Genomic DNA, 22,152 nt, shown 5'->3' with positions numbered 1-22,152 from the left:
TGGAAGATCCATTGAACAAAGGGCCTGGGGTGAAGATCTACCTTCCTGCAAGACAACAGCCTTTTAACTTTAACTAGCTGCTTTAGATCAAAGCAGGCTTTGATCTAAAGCAGCTACCGGTAGTTATGTTAAGTGACCCAGTCAAAGTCCAGACCTGGTAGAGATATGCGCCAAAGACTGGCAGCTATAAATGCAGTGAGAGAGATTGGAGTATTAATAAAGGGAGGACAAATATAATCCTTTTTTCAGAATTTTATTGGATATATCTAAAAACTGGAATTATTTTTCTTTTTGTATGTAGTTGTTCCATAAGAAATGCAGAACAAACTTAAATGGGTCTAAATACCTTTGTTCTGCCATATAAGGACAGGAGAGGCAAAACTGTGGCACAAAGGTTAACTGTAATGTCTTGCATCAAGCAGGTCCTGAATCCTGTCGTTGGGTCTCTGCCCAGCTTTTACATGTTCTTCCCAAACATGCATGGCTTCACTCTTAGGTTAAATGGTTATTCTAAATTACCCTTCTTGTCCGATGTGTTCGAGGGTACCTCGCCTCCAACTGAATGGCTGCCAAATATAGGCCTCAACTTCACACACAGAGAGAGCCAGTATAGACGATGGAGGTAAGGAAGTGCTGGAGAAGCAGGAATGGGTTAAATCGGAATTTCAGTACAGTATGTGAAAGCAGAAAAGGTACAGGCAAACCTCCACTCCCCCTTCAGAGGAGGAGCCATGAACCTGACATTTTGCCCTAATTGTTTGTCTTGTCCAGTGCCCAAGTGCATTGCACCCAGAAACGTGCTCTCTGTTGAACTTTGATCCTCAGAGAGCGAAAACATCCGAACGGGTTGGTTTTTCTATATCTGCTTAGCTCCCTGACATTTCTGAGGCATCAGACTAGTTGTTTAACCTCTTTGATGGGAGGGCAAAGGTGGGGTTTAGTGAAATATACAATCTACGGTCAGAGACTATTACCGGTAGTTGTGAGCTTGACAGTCCCGGACAGTGCTTCGGACGTCGAAAAACCTGGAATCTTCTAAAGACCTGCATCAAGCAAATAAATTTTAATTCTGAAGATGAACAGAAATTTGAGTAAAGATCTTCCAGACATCGAGGTAACATTACATACATTGTTTGTTTGGGCTGTAATTAATCAGTGCAATGTTTTTACTAACAGTCTCTTAGAAAATATATTTATTGCATACAGTTACAGGAACAGAGGGTTTTCTCTGAGTGCATAATTACTGATTCCTTTCTTTAGAAAGTAATGGCTCTAAAAGCTTTTTTAACACCTGCTGAAACAATAAGTCATCTAAACTATTCGTACATATAATGCAACATTTGTCTGTGCAATTTAAATGAAAAAAAAAAAAAAAATTAGAGGAAGAGAACCTGCAATAATCTGGCTGCATTATTCATGTATTTTCTAGAAACCTTTTGGTTCAGTTCTTAAGTAGAAACTGACTTTTAAGAGACTGACTTTTTAAGTATCTTCAAGTTTGCATCTGTAGTCCGGTAATTTTAACCTCTCCTACATGTTTCCTGCTTATCTGCATTGTTTATCCAAAGTGAAAGTTTGCTGAGAGTTAAGAAAGATCAAAATTATCACATGGTACAAAGGTATCAGTATCACTAAGGAGGAGACTGTATAATCACTGACGTAAATAGACTCCATAGATGAGAGAACATTTTCAATATTTGGAGAAAATTTGAGGTATTGATGATATCAAAAACTGAAGATGTCTCCAAAACTCATGAAAAGATGTTAAAATTTGTCAAGGAAGATGCTTAACAAAGCAAACATATATACTAAAATACAACCAAAGCAAAAAAAAAAACATTTATGAAGACAAATGAATAGATGATGATGCTTAAAATTAAAACTAAATATTTTTACTTCATTCTGAAGTTGGACTAACTGAAGATCATGCAGAGCTATTTTGTTAATACATAAAAAAATGTGTAAAAGTAGACAAGATAGAAAATAATAAAATGATGACCAAACAGCTCAAGCTCCTGTTATGGCACCAACCTGGTTTGGTCTGAAAATATTGCAAATGACAGAAAATAATTTCAGTCAGGATTTTTTGCTTTTGTGACTTTCAAGAAACACTGATTGGTTAAATACATTCTGGTTGTTTTCTTCATTTGACAAGTCTCCTGTATTCTCTACATATCTCTGCAGTTAGGGTTAAGGCTCGCTTAAAATCAACCAAAACCTTGTAGAGGTGTTACAGTCTCATTAAACCAAACTTGAACATTTATAATAACATTTCCATCAGATATGTTTGGCTCAAAAACCACCATATGTACTTTGAAGAACGATTGCAGCAGCCTAATGCTGTGAGACTACTTGTTTCACATTTTTTCTGTAAAGGTAGTGTTTAGAAATAGTTCTGAATTTAGCAATCTGTTAAATAGAATAAAAAGAGTGGATTAATTTTGAGTATCGCAGTGACTTCAAGCAGAATTCCACATCTACAAAAGGACTGCATTAGAGGAAAACTCAAATTTTGGGATAACAAATTGATATTTCAGAAAAAGTTTCTGAAGAAAACCAAGGGGTTTCCATAAAGAGGGACCATCTGACAGTGTGGTAAATATGACGAAATATTGTATGGTAGAGAAGGCAATTAAGGCAGGATGTTGTATGATAAAATGGAAACTCAAAGCTAAAATAGATTTTTTTAAAGCAATTAAAGTTTTTAATTAAAAAGTAAACCAGGTCATTGATCTGCTTTTTTCCTCTAACAAAAACCTGCAGTTATATATATATATATAAATCAACTTCAAATACAAATTTGCTTACTAGTCTCCATTGTTGCTTATAGACCACTACAAAGGATATTCTACATCTAACAGACCAGGATAAGCTCCAATCTCCTTATGAAATAATTTCAGACAGTCTTTTTCTCAGTTTGAGTTCCTGAAATAATGGCACATTTGTTATTGATGTATGTTCGATTTTCAGGCTTTTTAATCCTTTAATTCCATGGATTGAAAGGATTACCTTGTACAGTGAAAACAACAATACTGTAACTCATTAATGGTTCCTCAGAATGCCTACTCACTAATTAAACAACATTAAAATGTTATCACAGGAAAATAAACATAAAATTTGGGTTTTTTCTTTTTTTTTATGGATAACAAATCTTGGTTCATACTTATAGAAAAAAAGGATTTCTGTTTTATTTAGTTTTGGTCTTGAACTGTAAGAATTTTGCATAAACCTGCATTTCCCCATCAGTGTTCACATATGAAACCGGTGATTATGGTGAAACAGTAATAATAAAAAAATAATGATAACTATGCATGTGAAGAAATTTAAGAAATGCGGTTTATTTAAAATTTTCTGTTAACCAAAAATTCAAAATCAATACAAATTAGTAAATTTCTATTTATTATTACTTTTCTCAGTTTGGTGTTACGGGATGGTATGTAAACTTTCCAGCACTACTGTACGTAGCAGTGGCATTTTCTTTCATTTGTTCTCGATTCAGGCAGTTTTAGGTAAACTTTAAAAAAAGTTTACTACTGTTTTATTATATCTTGCCGGTAATGTTTAACTGCCACAAACTACAGGGCGTTCTAACTACAGGGAACAGACTTTCGAAACAAGGCATGTGATTAATCTACAAACTGTAGAGAAACAGCACGTGATGGAAAAATGGAGAGCAGAGAAAGTATGTTAGATGAAGAAACAACAGTTAACCATACAAATCTGCATTTACATGAAATCTAAGCAGGAAATTTCCTGAAAAGGTTCTATGGTGATGATTAAAAGAAAAGGTTTGAATTCAAATCCTTTCAGGCCACAGCTTTGGCAACTGAGTGAATCCTGCAGTCGGTTACTTCGAATGCTAGAATGAAAAAAGAAAAGCAAAGCAAACTCATTATATTGGCAGTGTGTCCGGGAAGAAAGCTGATTATTTTATCAACAGGTAAATAATGTGTTATTTTCTATTCATAAACATATATGGAACAACAGGTGGCTTTCCTTTGGCACAGAGACCTTGCAGCTCACTGTTATCTTATCAAGTTGAACTTTTCATTCAACGAGCCTCTCTTCCAAGAATGTTCCTGTTTCTGTAGTTTTTTTTTTTCTTCTTTTTTTTCCCAGTAGAACTCTGTGTGCTTTACGTATAGATAACATCAGAAGCGTTTTTACCTTAGGATCAATACTTTTCTAATATTTTGTTTGCCAAACAGATAAAAAAAGAAGTAATAACTGACTGGGATTCATTCAGTAACTCGAATGTTATTGAATTGCTGTGTAGGTTTAAAAGTCTATTTTGTATCATCAAAAAACAAACGAACACCATTATTCAAACAGTAGGAGTTGTTTTCACCTTTACAGTGGCATTTTATTTTGGCCGCTAAGAATATTAAATTCCTTAATTCCTAAAGTTATATCCATCATACAAAAGGGAAAAAAACACTTTTTATATGCAAAGATTAAAACCTATGAAAAAACAAACTCCTTTAGATCTGTTTAGTGATTTTCATGTTCTTCAGAGCATCCTGGCCCTGAATCCCAGAGTGAAGAGCCATGCTCAGATCATTTCCACTGCAAGCAAGAAGAGAGAGAAGAAGCACTGGAAGAGAAACCTTGAAAGGAACTGTGACGTAAGAAACACACAGATGACCGACAGGCACCGGGAGGATGGTGCTGATTACCGTACTCATCTTGTCCTGTTTTCAGTCTTGCATGAAGTTGGAGAACAACTTTGATGACATCAAGCACACAACGCTGAGTGAGAGAGGAGCTCTCCGGGAAGCTTTGCGGTAAAAAGAAGAAATATTGTTTTCCCCCAAACAAAGGCATCCTAGACACAAATATTATTACTAGATACACTACATTTTCCAGGATCTAGTTTGGTCTTTATATTTGATAACAGTTTGTTCTAACAGAAATAAAAAACTATATTAAGGCCTGGTTCATCAGTGTTTCTATCCCTTTGATCATGTAGAAACATTAAAGAAACCCCATACCACAGACTTTTTAAAACAAATACCAATTAAGATAGATAATAATAAGAAAACATTAAAACATGCTACTTTTATACTATACAAAACAACAAATTTGAAAATGTTCCAGAATCACATGTAACTCATAGGACTAAGGTGCGTTGCTTTGTTATGACAGGCTGAACAAAGTCAGACAAAGAAAACGTTTTGCATGCTGGACATGAACTTGAGAGCTTTTTCATTGTTAGCATATGATGCATTTACATTATTTCTTATCAGCATTAATTCTTTTTTTTAGTATTATAGTATTTTATAATTTTTTAGATCATTTTTATGTATTATTTATTTATTTATTTATTTATTTATTTATTTTTGCTTTTTAAATAAGTCTGGTTTTCTTTCCAAGGGTTAGAAATTTTTATTTTTAGTCTAGATTGTGGTATTTGTTGAAATATGTTGAGTTTGTCCTTTTTTATAGTTAAAAGTATGAAAGCTAATGATGGAGCTGTGGAATGTTGCAAATGCATTGTTAGGTTGTGTATTTTTTATATATTTTAAAATGTGCATATTACCTGAAAAAATCCACTTCCAGATGTAAATGCATGTAAGTGTTAATTTTTCAGATCATTAGCTCTATAAGTTCTGACATGTGTCGTCTATCTAACTTGACTATGTTTAGGTGCCTAAAATGTGCCGATGCTCCTTGTCAGAAGAGCTGCCCAACTAATCTGGACATCAAGTCATTTATTACGAGTATATCCAACAAGGTAGCATAAAAATACAGATCAATGATTCCCTGATCATCTGATTGTTCTGTCATCATATGAGTACAAGGAAAGTAAATGTGTTTGTGTAACAGAACTACTATGGAGCGGCACGGGCAATCCTCTCCGATAACCCTCTGGGTCTGACCTGTGGGATGGTTTGTCCCACATCAGAGCTGTGTGTGGGGGGCTGCAACCTGTACGCCTCTGAAGAAGGACCCATTAACATCGGAGGATTGCAGCAGTTTGCTACCGAGGTACAAAGGAAGAAACCCACTAACAATCAAAAGCTATGATAAGCAGCTGCTTACAGGTCAACAGCATTTCAATATTCAAATTTTCTTTATTGGTGTTTTTCTCTTTATTGTATAAATCCACAGCCCAAAGTGTTCCAAATGGCTGAATGATTTTAATCTAAATTAATAAATAAGAACAAATATTGCCAATAAAAGGTTCCTAGCGTGTCAATCTAAACTGTCCTTGTTTTCTCTTTATAGGTGTTCAGTAAAATGGGGATCCCACAAGTCAGAAATCCTGAACTCCCACCAGCCAATGAGATGCCAGAGTCCTACCATGTCCCTATTGCTCTGATTGGCTGCGGACCAGCATCAATAAGTTGTGCTTCTTTCCTGGCCCGTCTGGGATATGATAAAATCACTATATTTGAAAAGCAGAAGTACATCGGAGGACTGAGGTATCTTAACATGACCTACTTATAGGATATTTATTTGTTAATAGGACAGCGATTGTTCATATTATGTGGTTTAACTGAAATCACAAGAAAGTTGACTGTAATCCAGTGGACTTCATTTATAGACTAGGCGGATTTGCAAAACCTTTCTTTAGACATTAAAAGGTTTCAGATGTAAACATTAAACACTCATTAAGACACAACTGTATGAAACAGATAATACAGCATAATAGACCTGAACTAGATAAATAATGGAGATTTTTAACTAGACAACTGATCCATCAACAGAAACTGTCAGATTTATCTCAAACAGTTTGTTTTATGAACCAGATTCTGAAAGGTGTGGTGTTCATTAGTATTTAAACCTCTTTATTCTGACATGTCAAAGAATTCAGTGCAATTGGTCGTTGTTAGAAGTGAAAATGGGGCAGAAAACAAAGCAAATTCTGATGATATGTAAGAAGCTGCAAAACACTTGACACTGGGTATGAGGTTCACCCTCCGACAGAATAACAGCCTTAAGCAGGTAGACATAGATTGGCTTAGATCAAAGCATAATGATTGATCATGTGTTAGCCTGATGTTCTCCATCCCATGACTTAAATAGAGGAATGATACAAGAGAGCTGAATATTAATGTACTCCACACTTTCAGATTTTAATATTAACAAATGTCGAAAACAATGTACATTCCTTCCTTTCTTCCCTATGTTTGTGTTACATTTATTGTTGGTCTATAGAACAGAGGCATATGCAGAACATTTTAATAGGGGTGGCCAGTCAAAAACCAATGTACACTGAGGGTTGGTCGAAAGCGGATAGGCGCTAGAACCTCAGGCTCAATCTACACTGTTCCAACAAGAAGGAGCACAACACCTATGTTTTCTAAATAAAGACAAACTATACTTTACTACAGCTTTTGCTAACAAACAGAGGCATATATTTAAACATCCATGCTGTCTCAATAAAAGGTAAAAGGTAGTGGACAATTTCTGTGGTGAACATCTTTCCCATTTTCATTATTTACCTACTTTTATCAAAACCTGTTCTGCATAAAATTAATATTTACATTTACTAAGAGTATTACTGCTGCCACCGTCTGTAATAGAGGGTGAAAAAAATGGTAGGGATGGCCATGGCCACCTCTGCCCCACCCATCTAGTTCCACCCCTGCTATAGAAAGCATAACCAAGGGTTATACAGTACATGGTTTCCTGAGGTGCTGCACAGATTTTCCTAATCCATCTTTATAATGGGTTTGTGTGTAAGATGATGCCAAAAAAAGCTCTTTGAAAAAAAGGAAATTCTAACGGTTAAATGTTCTTGCTCTTGTCTGCCCAGCTTATCAGAAATCCCTCAGTTCAGGCTTCCGTATGAGGTCGTCCAGTTTGAAATCGATTTAATGAAGGACTTAGGAGTGAAGGTATTTCTCTTGTTGTCTAATGGGACATTTTGGTGTTCATAATGGTGTGTCTTCACAGTGCTTTGTGTGTTCACTGTGATGTGTTGCAGGTGATTTGTGAGAAAGGTTTAGGTGTGAATGGAATGACTCTTTCATCCCTGAATGAGGAGGGGTTTAAGGCTGTCTTTATTGGAATCGGTGAGTTCTACCCACTCCTCTTTAACATCATTTAAAACCCATGTTATTGCCTCAAGGTTTGTGAGTTTCTGTTTGCATGTATTACTCCAGGTCTTCCCCAGGCTAACAGGGCTGAGATTTTCCAGGGTTTAACACTGGACCAAGGCTTTTACACCTCAAAAGACTTTCTGCCTATGGTGGCTTCTGCCAGTAAGAAAGGTACAGCAGCAGCATGCTCCATCTGTAAAAGCACTATCAAAATCAGTTTCTCTTTGAGTTGCTTTCAAAACTGTTTCAATAGAGTAGCTAAACAGAATTTAAAGTGAGTCACAGCATCAGAAATTAAACACCGAGCCTCTAAATTGTGCATTTCAACAAACACTCAAGTTACTACAAGGTATTTAAATCTTACATAAAGAGACTGTTACAAATGGAACTAGCTTAATTTAGCGATGTTAAAATGTTGGTCAATGTACATTGTCCAATGTCAAATAGATAAATACAGTTTTTAGTGTTGCGTCAATACCAGCATCGGGTGGTATCTCTGTGTTGCCCTGGTATCGGTATTGGCGAGTACCGACAAATAGGGCTCCAATACCATTTTGAGAGCCAAAAGTTTATTCAACTATTGTCACCCATTCCAGGTAGGTCATTAAAAGTTCAACTGGATTCACTTTGTATTAGTCTTTTTCCTTCTCCACAAAGTTAGGCAGCAGTTTGACAAAGCCATGATGGCAATTATTTTACATCCAAGTAGTATGTAGTTCTTCATATATACACACACACATCAGTTTCAAACAGATGGTATCTGTATTGACCAATACTGCACAGTCAGTTATTGGGGCCAAAAAATGGCATCGGGGCAACACTAACAGTTTTCGAAATGAATGACAGTTTGTTCTTGGAGGTCTCTCTTCTACTATAAAGGAAGTGCTTTATTTTACAGCCCATTTGAAACGTATTCCCTTCCCTTTAACATTTTTGCATGTTATATTTTGTCTCCTCACAATGACAAACTCCATTGTGTTTTTATTACCATCATCAACCAACACACTCTGATTAACAATAACAACAATCTTCTCCAAACACCCAATGAGGCCTTTAACAGTACAGCTGCATTTCAACTGAGGTAACACACAGCTGTGCTCTCCTCATGCTCTGACTTCTGAAACCTGTTATACATTATGCATCAAATTTTATTTTTGGGTATGAGTTTAAATCATTTTCAACTTCTTTTATTAATTGAAATGATGCTGTAATCACAGTATGACTTTCACATAAATATTAGAGGTGAGCGGATTTTTCCTGATGTAGATGATATCGATACCATTTTTTTTGTTTGTTTACCGGTATGTCCCATTGCTTGATTGTAATAATAAATAAAAATCACAAAAACCCTAAAGGTCACCAGTTTCATGATACCTCAAGCAAATATATAAAAGAGTATTGGCATCAATATGGGCCTTACTGACCCTGTATTTATATGGAATCGGATCCCCCAGCTCTAATAAATATATTGGAAGTTGCTCTCATTACATTCGTTTTGACAACATTGTAAGAATAATATGTTTTTATACATCAGTGATTAGGAAGCGTAATGCTGTGTTTCTGGTACACTGTGCAGGCATGTGTCAGTGTCGTTCTGCCCTCCCCGAGTTAAAGGGAGTGGTGATTGTTTTGGGGGCCGGTGACACTGCATTCGACTGCGCAACATCAGCTCTCCGCTGCGGGGCCAAGAGGGTCTTTGTCTGCTTCAGAAAAGGATTCACCAACATTAGAGCCGTTCCAGAGGAGGTATGATCATGATTAGAGGCAGCTTTAAAAAAAGGAAAGCGCAGTAAATTACCTATTTAAAAAATATATATAATTTATTGATCTCTTGTGTTATTTTTACTTCGTCAGATGGAGCTTGCTAAAGAAGAAAAATGTGAGTTCCTGCCCTTTCTCTCTCCTCGTGAGGTCATCATGAAGAACGGGAGGATTGCCGGGCTGCAGTTCTGTCGTACAGAGCAGACCGAGGATGGAGATTGGCTGGAAGATGAGGATCAAATTATCAGGCTAAAGGCTGATTACATCATTAGTGCCTTTGGGTCCATGTTGAATGACCCACAAGGTAAGCTATCTGCAAAACATCATGCATTTTTCAACATGGGAATTAAAAAGTCAACTTTAGTCTTAACTTTTGCAACAATAACACACTTGATAGTGTGCATTCACTATATCAAAGTATCAGTTCAGTGTCAGTCTGTTTTTTGTGTGTTTATGTAGTGATTGAAGCCATGGCTCCTGTGAAGCTGACCCGCTGGGGCACTCCGGAGGTGAACACTGAAACCATGCAGACTAGCGAACCCTGGGTTTTTGCAGGAGGAGATGTTGCTGGTTTGGCAAACACAACAGTGGAGTCAGTCAATGATGGCAAACAGGCCTCATGGCACATTCACAGATACATACAGGTAAATCTGTCCTGAAACATTGAAATTGGTGACGCTGTCATCCTGAACATATTTTGATAAACTGTGTTCACATGTGACAATATAGACAACCTCTTTTATTTGCATCAGGGAATTGACAGTTTTTCTTGACAGTCAAACCTGTTATCACAGAACAGCATGAACAACAGCATTGAAATTGTGCATGCTACTTTAATGTTAATGTTCTAAAAAAAAAAAAAACATCTTGTCTGTTCTTTTTCTAGTCTCTGTATGGACATACAGTGGACTCTGTCCCAAAGCTACCTTTGTTCTACAGTGCAATAGATCAGGTGGACATCAGTGTGGAGGTTTGTGGTCTAAAGTTTCCCAACCCCTTCGGTCTGGCCTCTGCTCCTCCCACCACCAGCACGGCCATGATCAGACGAGCCTTTGAGCAAGGATGGGGCTTTGCTCTGACCAAAACATTTGGATTGGATAAGGTATAAGACACAGAAACAAAGTGAGAGTTAGTGTAAGCAAATGAAGAGAAACTATTTTACTTAGCTCAACTTCAGGTCAGGTCATAAGCTCACTCACTCATCATGAACATGAGTTTTGGTTTTAGCCATTTCATTAAATATATTAATTTAATTAAATATTTCAATTAAAATGCCTATAGAAACAAAAATGGTTTACAATAAGAACCTCGGAGCACACGTTTATCTTTACTGTAAATGTTCTTTAATTCACACTTCAGATTAGGATATTTGATTAGGATAGTAGTATATACTATATATTAGTATATATCTTACTTTACACTGTTTATATGGGAAGGGTGTAATTTTACTGTGTGGGTTGTAATTTTACTAATTATACTTATTTTATTCTGTCTTATTGTATTATATTTTATTCTGCTTCATCCTACTTACAGTCGTATTTTTCTCTCTTCTGTAAACGAATTCACTGCAAGTAACAAATTTCCGACAAGAGATTAATCTGATTTGTACCTGAAATTGAATCACAGCCTGTAAGATTTGAGACCAGTGTTGTTCCAAACAATTCTATCTTTTATCTATTCTTTAACCAGTTCTGATGTGGGCTTAGACTCTTGAATTGGAGCACCCTCCCTGCATTTTCACTAGTTGTTGATTTGAGATTAAGTTAAAGAATCTGGGACGTCATCCTCAGGTTTCTTTACTCTATTTAGCTCCAATGATATTGCAGTGAAGCAGATAATCTGCATCATGTTATAATTTCCTATTTGTTTTGATTTGTTTATTCAGAATGGTTACTGTTTTTTCATCATTTCTCCCTGAGAAAAAATTGATTAATGGAGCATTAATCCCAATCATGTAAAATGTGTATACATTTTTCACTTGCTCTGTAGGTGCAGGAGGTAATGGGAGCTTTGTAGAATGAGCTGAGCTTAAACTGAATGGGCTGTAAAAATGTGTTCCTGCAGGACCTGGTGACCAACGTGTCTCCTCGTATTGTGCGAGGTACCACCTCTGGTCATGTGTTTGGACCTGGCATGGGTTCCTTCCTCAACATTGAACTCATCAGTGAGAAAACAGCAGCGTACTGGTGTCAGTCTGTCACTGAGCTGAAGAAGGACTTCCCTGACAATGTAAAGCATAAACCATGTTTGATCTCTTATATGTGAGGGATTGCATTCGAGTCAATGAGTCGATGCAATCAACTGATTTTCCTTAGATAGAAAACGTTAAATCAATTTGATTGTATGAAGTGTCTTGAGATGACGTGTTGTGAATTGGTGCTATATAAATGAACTAAATTGAACTGAATTGAATGTAGTTTCCGAGACCATCATCAAATTAGGACAGTTCCGATTGTATTTAAATAACTTATTTTCAGCCAGCACTTCATTTTCAGATATCCAGACACAGCTATTTAACACTTACATAAGCTAAATTGATGTAAAGTAAGACTTGTGGATATTTGTGTGTTGTGTCTGTAAATTCAAGTATAGCAAACATAAATTATGCAAAATGCTGAAAAAACATATTTGGTTATGATGTGTATTTTAAGCAACACATTTGCATGTCTTTCCATCAGATTGTTATCTCCAGCATCATGTGCAGCTACAACAAGGAAGACTGGACAGAGATAGCCAAGATGGCTGAGGTGAACCAGGCCACACTATTGACTTTATCCCATCAGATTGCGATGAGTTTTGTTGTGATGGTGGCATAGTTAGTAGAAGAAATTGATGAAAATATTTGTATGTTTAGGAGTCTGGAGCAGATGCATTGGAGCTTAACTTGTCATGTCCTCATGGGATGGGAGAAAGGGGCATGGGACTCGCCTGTGGACAGGTACAGGTCATACCTAAAAATCATTATTGTTTAGATCTTCAGAGCACAAGCCTTAGACGAGACTCTCATGACATATTTAATATTGTATATATTGTGGGTGTTTGTGTTGTCAGGACCCAGTGTTGGTGCGAAACATATGTCGGTGGGTGCGTGCAGCAGTTTCCATTCCTTTCTTTGCCAAACTTACACCAAATGTCACCAATATTGTTGACATCGCCAAAGCTGCACACGAAGGTGAATGTTTTCTCCCAATTTTTTTAACTTAGTTCCTCCTCTTCCAAAAGCTTAACTTTAAGAACATCAATGTATTAAAAAAAAAACCGACAACCAATAGAAGTGGATTTCATTTTTGAACATGTTATGGTTTTGTAGGTGGAGCAGATGGAGTGACGGCCACCAACACTGTGTCTGGTTTGATGGGTCTGAAGGCTGACGGCTCTCCCTGGCCAAGTGTTGGTGCAAACAAACGTACCACATATGGAGGAGTGTCTGGTAAATACCCAGTACACCTTCTGCAAAACAATACAGAACCATGCGACACAACTAATTGTAATTCAAGCTACAAAAGAGATAAGCCTTTGATAGGACCTAAAGCACAGTTTTACATCACAAAACATTTGGTGAGATTTACAAGGGTATCAATGAACCCATTTTTGTCAGAATATTGTTAACTAAAGCTTGAACTGTAAGAATTTTAGGGATGTATTTGATATTTAAGTATGTACATATAGTAAATAGAAAATGTTGAAATAGTGAATAGTGGTATCAAAGAAACAATTCTATTGTTTTTTTTTTATTATTTTTTAACATTAGATATATAGTATTCTAATGTCTTAGTGCATATAAGTATAAGACAAAACCTTTTTGTTATTTTTTGCTTTAATACCACATAACACTCTAAAGGTATAAAATAACTACCCTTTCTTATGGAGTATTTGTGTTTCTGAAAACTTTTGTGTGCAGGTAACGCAATCAGACCCATTGCTCTAAAAGCTGTGTCTGCCATCGCTAAGGCAATCCCTGGTTTTCCAATCCTGGCTACCGGGGGGATTGACTCAGCAGAGAGCGGACTCCAGTTTCTGCACGCTGGAGCCTCTGTATTACAAGTAATAATTCAATTACTCTGATTTGTGTTTCTTCTAATGTCATATAGCTATAATTTACTCCAAATTTTCTTTCACATAAAAAATAACATATTATACTGGCTGATGGATGTGCAATAGCATTCTTTTCTTTTTTCCAAACAGTGCTTTTCAGCAGGTTTTTTGTATTATCCTGGCATGCAGTAGTTGTAGGAAGTATAGTGAGTGTAAACGCAAGCATATGGAAATCTCAATTTTTCTCACATAATCCGCATGTTTCACTTATCAGGGTAAAGTGCAATGATGGAACTCTTAGAACTGCCTATCATGCCTGTGAAAGCCTAAATTTCCTGTGTTGCCATCAAACCATCACACATCCACGCCGCAAGTAATTTGTGATTTTAATACACAAATATCCTTACTATTATGTCTGTTTACCAGGTGTGTAGTGCAATTCAGAACCAGGACTTCACACTGATTGAGGATTACTGTGTTGGTATGTAGACCAACATTTTACAGCCTTTTGATTCTTTTATCCCAGCATTATGTGAAACATAAGTGTGTGTTTAGGTCTGAAAACCTTGTTGTACCTGAAAAGCCTGGAGCTAAAGGATTGGGATGGTCAGTCTCCTCCAACTGAAAAACATCAGAGAGGAAAACCAGTTCTCAAACTGGGAGACCTGGTTGGTAAGGTAAAGTGACATTTTCTGCATTTCCATCTTTTTTGTGTGGGATATCTAAAAATAACTGATCTTTAGTTGTTTAATTCAAATGGTGTAGCATTAGAATTAGAAAAAAACAAGTTCTTTCAATTCATTTTTCATTGATTCTGTTTATTTTTTATTTTTGTTTGTAGAGTCTGCCTAGCTTTGGTCCATACCTGCAGCAGCGGACTGAAGCCATAGCAAAGTATAAAAAACAACTCAGAGAAGCTGGTGAAATTGATGCACCAGAGATAAACGTCAGCCGTGTCAACCAGCCCCAAAAACCCGTTCCTGCTGTTAAGGTACCAGAGAATCTTACAAGTTTGGCTCGGAAAGATCAATTCTTCTTTATTTAGATACAAATAGTTTATTCTTTCTCTAGGATGTTATAGCTAGAGCTCTGCGGTACATCGGAGCTTATGGGGAACTGAACAACATGGAGCAGGTAAGCAACCTGCATTTAAAGTGGTGATTTTTTTTCTTTCATTGCCGATTAATATACCTTAAAGGTATATTGGAGGATTTTCTTTGAACGGTTGGATCATCAAAGTAAAAGGTCCTCCTAAATTTTAATTATTCTGGTGATATGTTTATGTAAGACCGCCCTATGTGCTCGTCCCCATTTTCACTTACCGATGGTGAGTTTGACAGTGGAAACACTGCAAATATTCTTTTGGAAAGTAAGCTTGTATAAGTGATGAAAACAGCAACTTTTAAACATAGCGTGCATGTGGAGAAATGGGTTCTAGACACTCTCACATGTGTTTATCAGGCGTTCCCTTTCGGGAGCGGGTAAAGGGTTGTGCATGTGCATCTTTTTTTAAAAGTGGAGAGGGCAGGTTATTTCAAAATTTCGCAAAAATCCTCCATTATACCTTCAAGTGAGGCAAATGATAAAAATTCAGTAAAGACTCAAACTAGGGAGTCATATAACAGACAATATTTGAGGCAATCCATATTTCTCCTTCTAGGTCCAGGCACTAATAGATGAAGATATGTGCATCAACTGTGGGAAATGTTACATGACCTGCAACGACTCGGGATACCAGGTAGTCCTCCTAGCAAAATTCAATGGGGCAACGGACTTTTAGTATTATAATTATATATAAATAACTAATTAAAATTTTGTTTTTTATCCATTCTTTTATTTGTTAGCACATCTCTAACATGATTTCTATTCTGTACATCTACCCAGGCTATAAAGTTTGACCCAGAGACCCACCTTCCAGTTGTGACAGACAGCTGCACAGGCTGCACCCTTTGCCTTAGTGTCTGTCCCATTATAGACTGCATCACGATGGTCAACAGGACAACACCCCACGTACCCCAGAGGGGTATTAGTCCGGTCTACTAGATGGGTTGTAAATAGAGCCGACCTATTAAACATTAAGATTGGGTGTTTTTAAGTTTTTGCTGGAGAGAACAGCTGAACAAAGCTGCCTCGGTAAATTCAAGTGGTTCCAAAGTAATTTTGTTAGACAAAATAGGTGAAGTAAAATCTTTTTTTAAATGCATTGCTATGAATTGCTTTTGTCAGTAATTTCACTAATTTGATTTATGTTTAATAAACAAATTTTGTGATTATCTGCTCATCAAGGTATTAATTGAAAATGTTTAATTGTATAATATACTATTAATTATAGTGTATATTCATTTTGTGAATAATCCCCCCTACCATCCTCATGGATTGGAATAAAATATTGTTGCAGCCAACCATCTGTAATGTTTGCTATGATATTTTTTAATACGCTGAAGGGGTGTGTGAGTATGTGTCTGATGTAAAAGAGAAACTTAACTAAAATATGATAATGCTGTGATGCCAAGGTAGACTCAAGCTAAAAAGACAGATTGATTTAAGCCTCTTGACTGTGTAGGAAATACAACCCAGTAATAGAAGCAAAACTTCTATTACTGGGTTTTAAAACTAATATTTCTTTTTTTCTATGTCTAAATTGAATCTTAAATGCAACTGCTTTGATTATTTGTAGAACGTTCCAGGTTTGATTCCAGCCCTGGAGTTTGCATGTTCCCCCTGTGCATACCTGGGTTCTATCCAGGTACTCCGGCTTCCTCCCACAATCCAAAACATGACTGTTAAGTTTATTGTCATCTCTAAATTATAATTAGGTGTAAGTGTGTGTGTACATGGTTGTGAGTCTCTGTGTTGCCCTGCAACAGACAAACAAACTGTCCAGGGTGTAGCCGGCTTCTCACCCATAAACTGCCAGAGAAAGGTATTGGCCCAATTGTGACCCTAAGCTGGAAAAGATGGATGAATGGTTGTCTTTAATAGTGAAAGCTGCACGCATCTGTAGGCATAGGCCACATGCATACAGCTGTAATCAGATAAATATGCTGAAATGTCTTTTTTTCTTTGTAATCTGGTTATAAAAAAACAGATACTTTGACATTTTAAGATTGTCAGGATTGCTAAAATTAGATCGATTTGCTTTCTATATTGTCAGAAGGTGACATATTCAGCATGTTATTTGGATATCATTACCTTTAGACAGAGTGGTATAGGTCAAACATATTGAGGATCCTTCCAGAAGAACCTCATATAGTTTGCTGGAGTTTTTGGCTCCTTTCTGACATAACTGGAGTGACCAAATTAAATCTGTTGACCCCCTTCCCTACACACACCTCAGTGAGTCCTTTTCTCCACACAGCAAAAAAAAAAAATCATGATGCATATTACCAAATACATCCCCCTTCTTCCAAATGTAATAAAGAGGACAATGGCCCAACACTATGCTTTTTGTTTTATCATACTTCACTGCATGTGTCTAAAATTCACGATCATTATGCCCTTGTGGCTTTTGCTGCATGGAAACAGCTATCTGGATTTGAAGTAAAGGCCTCTTCCTTTTGGCCAAGGTCATCCTAAGACTTGTTATATCTGTAAATATTAACTAGGGTGACCAAACGTCCGTATTTCCCAGGACATGTTCGTATTTCACGTCCTGTCCCGGGCTTCCCGGGTTTTTTTTTTTAGAAAGTGAGGAAATGTCCTGTTTTTTTAAAGTACCTTCATTGGACCATTAAATTTACAGGTGCTAGGGCACTGCGCACAACGCTGCGTGTGACGTCACCCCTGAGCCGCGCCAGTGCGGGCAGCCTTGTTCTTAATCAGAATATATAGCGTGGCTGTCAGTACGCCAACAACATGCAAAGGCACAAATGTATGTTTACCAACGATTTACAAAAGAGTTTCCCCGCTTTCAGACCAGATCGAGACAAATGGAAGGCCTTGTGCACAGTGTGCAAAGCAGGCACATATGTCTCGGTGTTCAATGGAGGTGCAAGGGATCTGAAAAGCCACCTGGATTTCAAAATGAAAATATGGTCACCCTATATTAACCTCATGCAAACATCCTAAAAAGTACTCTTGCATGGTTTAAAACAACCAACAAACAAAAAATAAGTTAAATAGGAGCTTAATTGCAGTAAATCAATTGACGAAGTAAATCAAATTATAAAATAATAATATAGATGTTTTCAAGCCTATCTTGATCAACCCATGATTACAATGACATAGGATAAATAAATAACTAATAAAACAAAAACTGGGCTTTATTAAGTTAAAGATATGATAGACTCTTTTTTGTTTTCAAATGGTACATTTGTTTTGACAAACGAGCCTATCAAAACATGCATTTACATGATTTTTGGTGACTGTACCTCTGAGAGTTACTCCCCATCGGAAGGTGGCGTTGCAGCGCCTGAGGTTACTGTTTGTCTCGAGAAGAAGAAGCACGCCCATTTTGCTCGCACTGCCTATGTCGAACTGTGCTGGCAATTTCAGACAGACTAAGGAGGACAAAGAAACGCAATGGACGGGTAAATATTAATATGAACCAATGCCTCTGGCTGCACCCTCCACAGCTGTCTGTGCGGCAGCCGGAGGTTGCTGCTTGGGCTCCGGCTTTGTTTAAAGTATGCTACATGCTAGCTAATGTGTAAATCCTTGGTTCTGCCTCTAGCGAAAAATGTGACACAGCCAGTAAGACCCAGACGGGCAATGTGGGATTTATCCTGTCTGTCTGCAGATGTTTCATGACTCTCCTGTTACATGAAATGACGTGATATTTAACCAGATGTTAAGCTAGGCTAGGATCGGAGGCTAACGCTACAGTAAAAAAATATATTTACAATTTTATTTGAATATTTTATTTATACCGGTTATTAGCTGCATTTTAATCTATAATAATAGAAGCGAACGACTTTTATTATACGTAATTGCAAAATTTGCTTATCAATACAGCTAGAAACCGATAGTAAACCAGCTTGTTATAAGCCATGCTAATTGTCTGTCCACCTGTCAGTTGGTGCTGCTAGCTTAATCCCGACTGAAATAACGGTCCTTTGTTTGTGTAACGCCAGTCTGCTGCACATGACTGAGACCTAACACCTCTTTATCTCTGTTTCTGTCAATACACACGGCTGGAAAAACATCTACTGGGCTCTGAAATGTTGTCACCTTTTATTAGCTCACATTATTGAGGTTTACATTAAGAATCTGACGTCGTCTGTTATGATCTTGTTTTACCCGAAGCAGAAGATGTGGTGAAAACTCTCATTTTGGAAAGAAAACATTTTGAGGTCATTTTGTTCAATCTATTTTTGTTTTTTGTTTATTTTGTATCAGTAGAGTTGTGTGACTAAACGACTTTATCTAATTGGTTAATAAAATTAATTGTAGATTGAATTAATTTAATTTTCAGTATGCAGGTTCTATATGAAGTTACATAGAAATTCACTAGTAATTTATATCTTTATGTGCTTTAAGAGTTGCCGAAAGCGTTATTCAAAATCTTCTATTTAAATTCATAATTTCACAGGCCTTTTATGTGGTTTTAAGAAAAAATATTTATTTTAGACTTGTTATTTATCTTTCAAGCTGCCCCCAAGGGTCATGTTTGCTACTCTAGAGCATATTTGAGCTGTTTGGAAAAGGAGTAGAATATCCCAGCTTTAAGGGGTCGTTAATTTATATCCAGCTTTTGTCAGTTAAGGTGCACTTTAGGCACATTGCCGATCACAAGGCAACACAGAGACACAAATAAAACAGTATGGTTAAATGTGAAACTGTAAAGTATTTACAATTTTTGATCAGAATCCAGACTTTGGTTTTAATTAAACACATGTTCCCCTATCAAATAGTTGATTTTTGACTTGCTATTACCTGGTTGAAAGGATTTCACAGTATGAGATGTATTTGCTATTAATTGCTTAATATGGTGCTAACTGTATCCGTTAAGATTAAACCAGTTTTTCCTTATCATTTTCTTTCTCCTCCTTTATCACAGTGTTTCCAGTTTTTTGAGCTTTAGCATTTCAGCCACTTAAATGCACACAACCAGTGTGGAAATGGAATGCTGTGACAGTCCACCCATCATGCTAAATATATTATTGGCATGCAGAATTTGCATGCATGGCACTTGAAATTTAATATTCTACTGAATACTACTTTCACTCAGTCCTTTGCGAATGCAGCTTTATTCACATTGGTATTAACAAGAAATTGATTTTATATGTTTTGCAGCTTAACTGTTGGTAAATTATTTTTAAAATTTAAAGGATGAGGGATCATAATGAAGACTGAGAAAATTACCCAGGCTATATCATTAACAGAATAAAAAAAATTATGAATACAATTGAAGTTTCACTTGAATTTCTTAAATGTACTACAGCACATGATAGAAAATGAAAAGCTAATGATGAGGCAGCAGCACGGACAGAAGTATGAAGCTGCTTTCTTAAAGTCATAGTTATATATTTTAAATAATACAGCTGCTCCTTTCCTAAGCTCAGTCACCTTTCTTTCGTTAACTTTATTGACCTTTTACAAAAAAAATCAAATTTTATGTTTAGTTTTCAATTCAACTCAAACATCAGTGGATAAAACTCAACCCATTGGGTAAAAACTGTAAAATAATTTAAAGAGTGTTTAAGTATTTATTTTTTTTTTTTCTTTTTAGGAACTCTTCTAGAAATGTTGGCATATTTGCGCTTCTGTTAAGAGAAAACAGAAGTCATTTTTTTCTTGGCCAACACAGATTTCAGGTTTTCTTTTGGTGTAAACTACAAAATCTGATTTGGTGTATTTTTAGTACAAAAACAGTAGAGTAGGAAACAAATAAATCTGACGGATAGCAAAATGTTCACTTTGTGAAATTCTCTTTAGCATTAAATAGATCTTCATAAACATTAAAACCTTTTCTATGCCTTAGTAGTCATCTAACATATACTGTAGAGTAAAGGTAGTGAGACATTGTGAGTTATTACAACTTGCTCACAGACTTAACAGTTTTTAGGTCAGATGCTTCTTCCTGACTCAGCCAGGATTTTAACCTGGGTCCCCATATTTTATTGTACAGTAGTACTCAAAAAATGCATAAGACTGCAGAAGTACTTTTCATTGCCTTCTGTTCAATAACCTTTTCACTCCTGTCTATTTTGCAGTGATGTTGCAGTTGGTGTGAAGGTAAACTTCATTACTTATTAATAACATAATACTTTCCATACATCCGCATTGGACTATCTACTTTGTTTCTCTTGTATTGAATTGTGAGAATAAATGTTTGATCTGTTTATGTCTCCAGAGAGGCTCAGATGAGCTCAGCATGTACAGTAGCAGCCCCAGCTCAATGGCAGGTGAGTTTGGTCAGACTCTTCAAACCCTAGTATATGTAAGCCAGCATTAAGGCAGAATTAATCCAGTTGAATTGTTTTGCTTGTGAATCCATGTTCAGCAAACGGTAGTGACAGTAAGAAGCAGCGCCTGGATGAGTCCCCTCCCTCCAGAGTGCTTCACATTCGAAAACTTCCCAATGAAGTAACAGAGACGGAGGTCATCGCTCTGGGCCTGCCTTTTGGAAAGGTTACCAACATACTGATGTTGAAGGGGAAAAACCAGGTGGGTGCATTTCTGTCCAGAACTGTCCCTCTTTCTCAGAGATTGGTGATTTGATGTTATCATACTTTCTTTTTTTTTTTTTAGGCATTTCTAGAGTTAGGTACAGAGGAAGCAGCCATCACTATGGTGAACTACTACACAGCTGTAACACCACAGGTTTGGATCTAATCTAGTTTATTTATCTCATTTAATTATAATGTTGTTGTTAAACATAGTAAGGTAATTTTGTTATGTTTCAGGTTAGAAATACTCCTGTCTTCATCCAGTATTCTAACCATAAAGAACTGAAAACAGATTCAGCTCTAAACCAGGTATATATATGGATCTAGGATTTCACTTCAGACATCAGTTACTGACTGATGAATGTCATAAAGGATGGTTTACAGTTCTAATGTCTGTTGCTGTTTCAGAGAGCCCAGGCCGTTCTCCAGGCAGTGTCAGCAGTCCAGGATGGGAGCTCTCCATCCTCTGACCAGGGCGTATTGGAGCTGGCCCCTCCCCCTAGCCCTGTACTCCGAATTATTATTGACAACATGTTTTATCCTGTAACACTGGATGTTTTACAACAGGTGAACACTTCTCGTCGATAACAGAAAAAAAAGAAGGAAAAAAAACAATGTTCTTTAACAGCTTGTGGTAGTTTTGACTAAAAAAATGGTAAATATTCCTGCTTGTCAGCTAAAACAGCCATGTCACTAGG

At 36.7% G+C, this 22,152-nt stretch overlaps 2 protein-coding genes across 2 annotated transcripts in view; both read left to right on the top strand.

Moving 5' to 3' along the window:
* The first annotated feature begins 364 nt into the window (after positions 1-364).
* Positions 365-16,222, top strand: dpyd (dihydropyrimidine dehydrogenase). Its single transcript, XM_015380887.1, has 25 exons — positions 365-1,114; positions 4,515-4,625; positions 4,702-4,784; positions 5,647-5,734; positions 5,827-5,988; positions 6,229-6,425; positions 7,763-7,844; positions 7,934-8,021; positions 8,112-8,219; positions 9,625-9,794; positions 9,903-10,113; positions 10,269-10,453; positions 10,696-10,911; positions 11,874-12,038; positions 12,488-12,556; positions 12,664-12,747; positions 12,861-12,981; positions 13,120-13,239; positions 13,711-13,853; positions 14,271-14,325; positions 14,400-14,521; positions 14,686-14,835; positions 14,916-14,978; positions 15,505-15,582; positions 15,729-16,222. The coding sequence occupies exons 1-25, from the start codon at positions 1,076-1,078 to the stop codon at positions 15,885-15,887; spliced, it is 3,069 nt and encodes a 1,022-aa protein (XP_015236373.1). The 5' UTR covers positions 365-1,075; the 3' UTR covers positions 15,888-16,222.
* A 2,037-nt stretch (positions 16,223-18,259) lies between these two features.
* The window catches only part of LOC107088613 (polypyrimidine tract-binding protein 2-like), an 18,263-nt gene continuing 14,370 nt past the window's right edge, over positions 18,260-22,152 (top strand). The window contains exons 1-7 of the mRNA XM_015380898.1: positions 18,260-18,373; positions 20,999-21,020; positions 21,139-21,190; positions 21,289-21,452; positions 21,537-21,608; positions 21,692-21,763; positions 21,863-22,021. Coding sequence (XP_015236384.1) covers positions 18,366-18,373; positions 20,999-21,020; positions 21,139-21,190; positions 21,289-21,452; positions 21,537-21,608; positions 21,692-21,763; positions 21,863-22,021 — 549 coding nt within the window. The 5' untranslated portion in view covers positions 18,260-18,365. The remainder of the gene's footprint in view (positions 18,374-20,998; positions 21,021-21,138; positions 21,191-21,288; positions 21,453-21,536; positions 21,609-21,691; positions 21,764-21,862; positions 22,022-22,152) is intronic.

This window comes from Cyprinodon variegatus, unplaced genomic scaffold (genome assembly GCF_000732505.1).
Source record: "Cyprinodon variegatus isolate N-32 unplaced genomic scaffold, C_variegatus-1.0 Scaffold224, whole genome shotgun sequence".
Lineage (NCBI taxonomy): Eukaryota > Metazoa > Chordata > Actinopteri > Cyprinodontiformes > Cyprinodontidae > Cyprinodon > Cyprinodon variegatus.
This window is presented reverse-complemented; position numbering and strand designations above follow the sequence as displayed.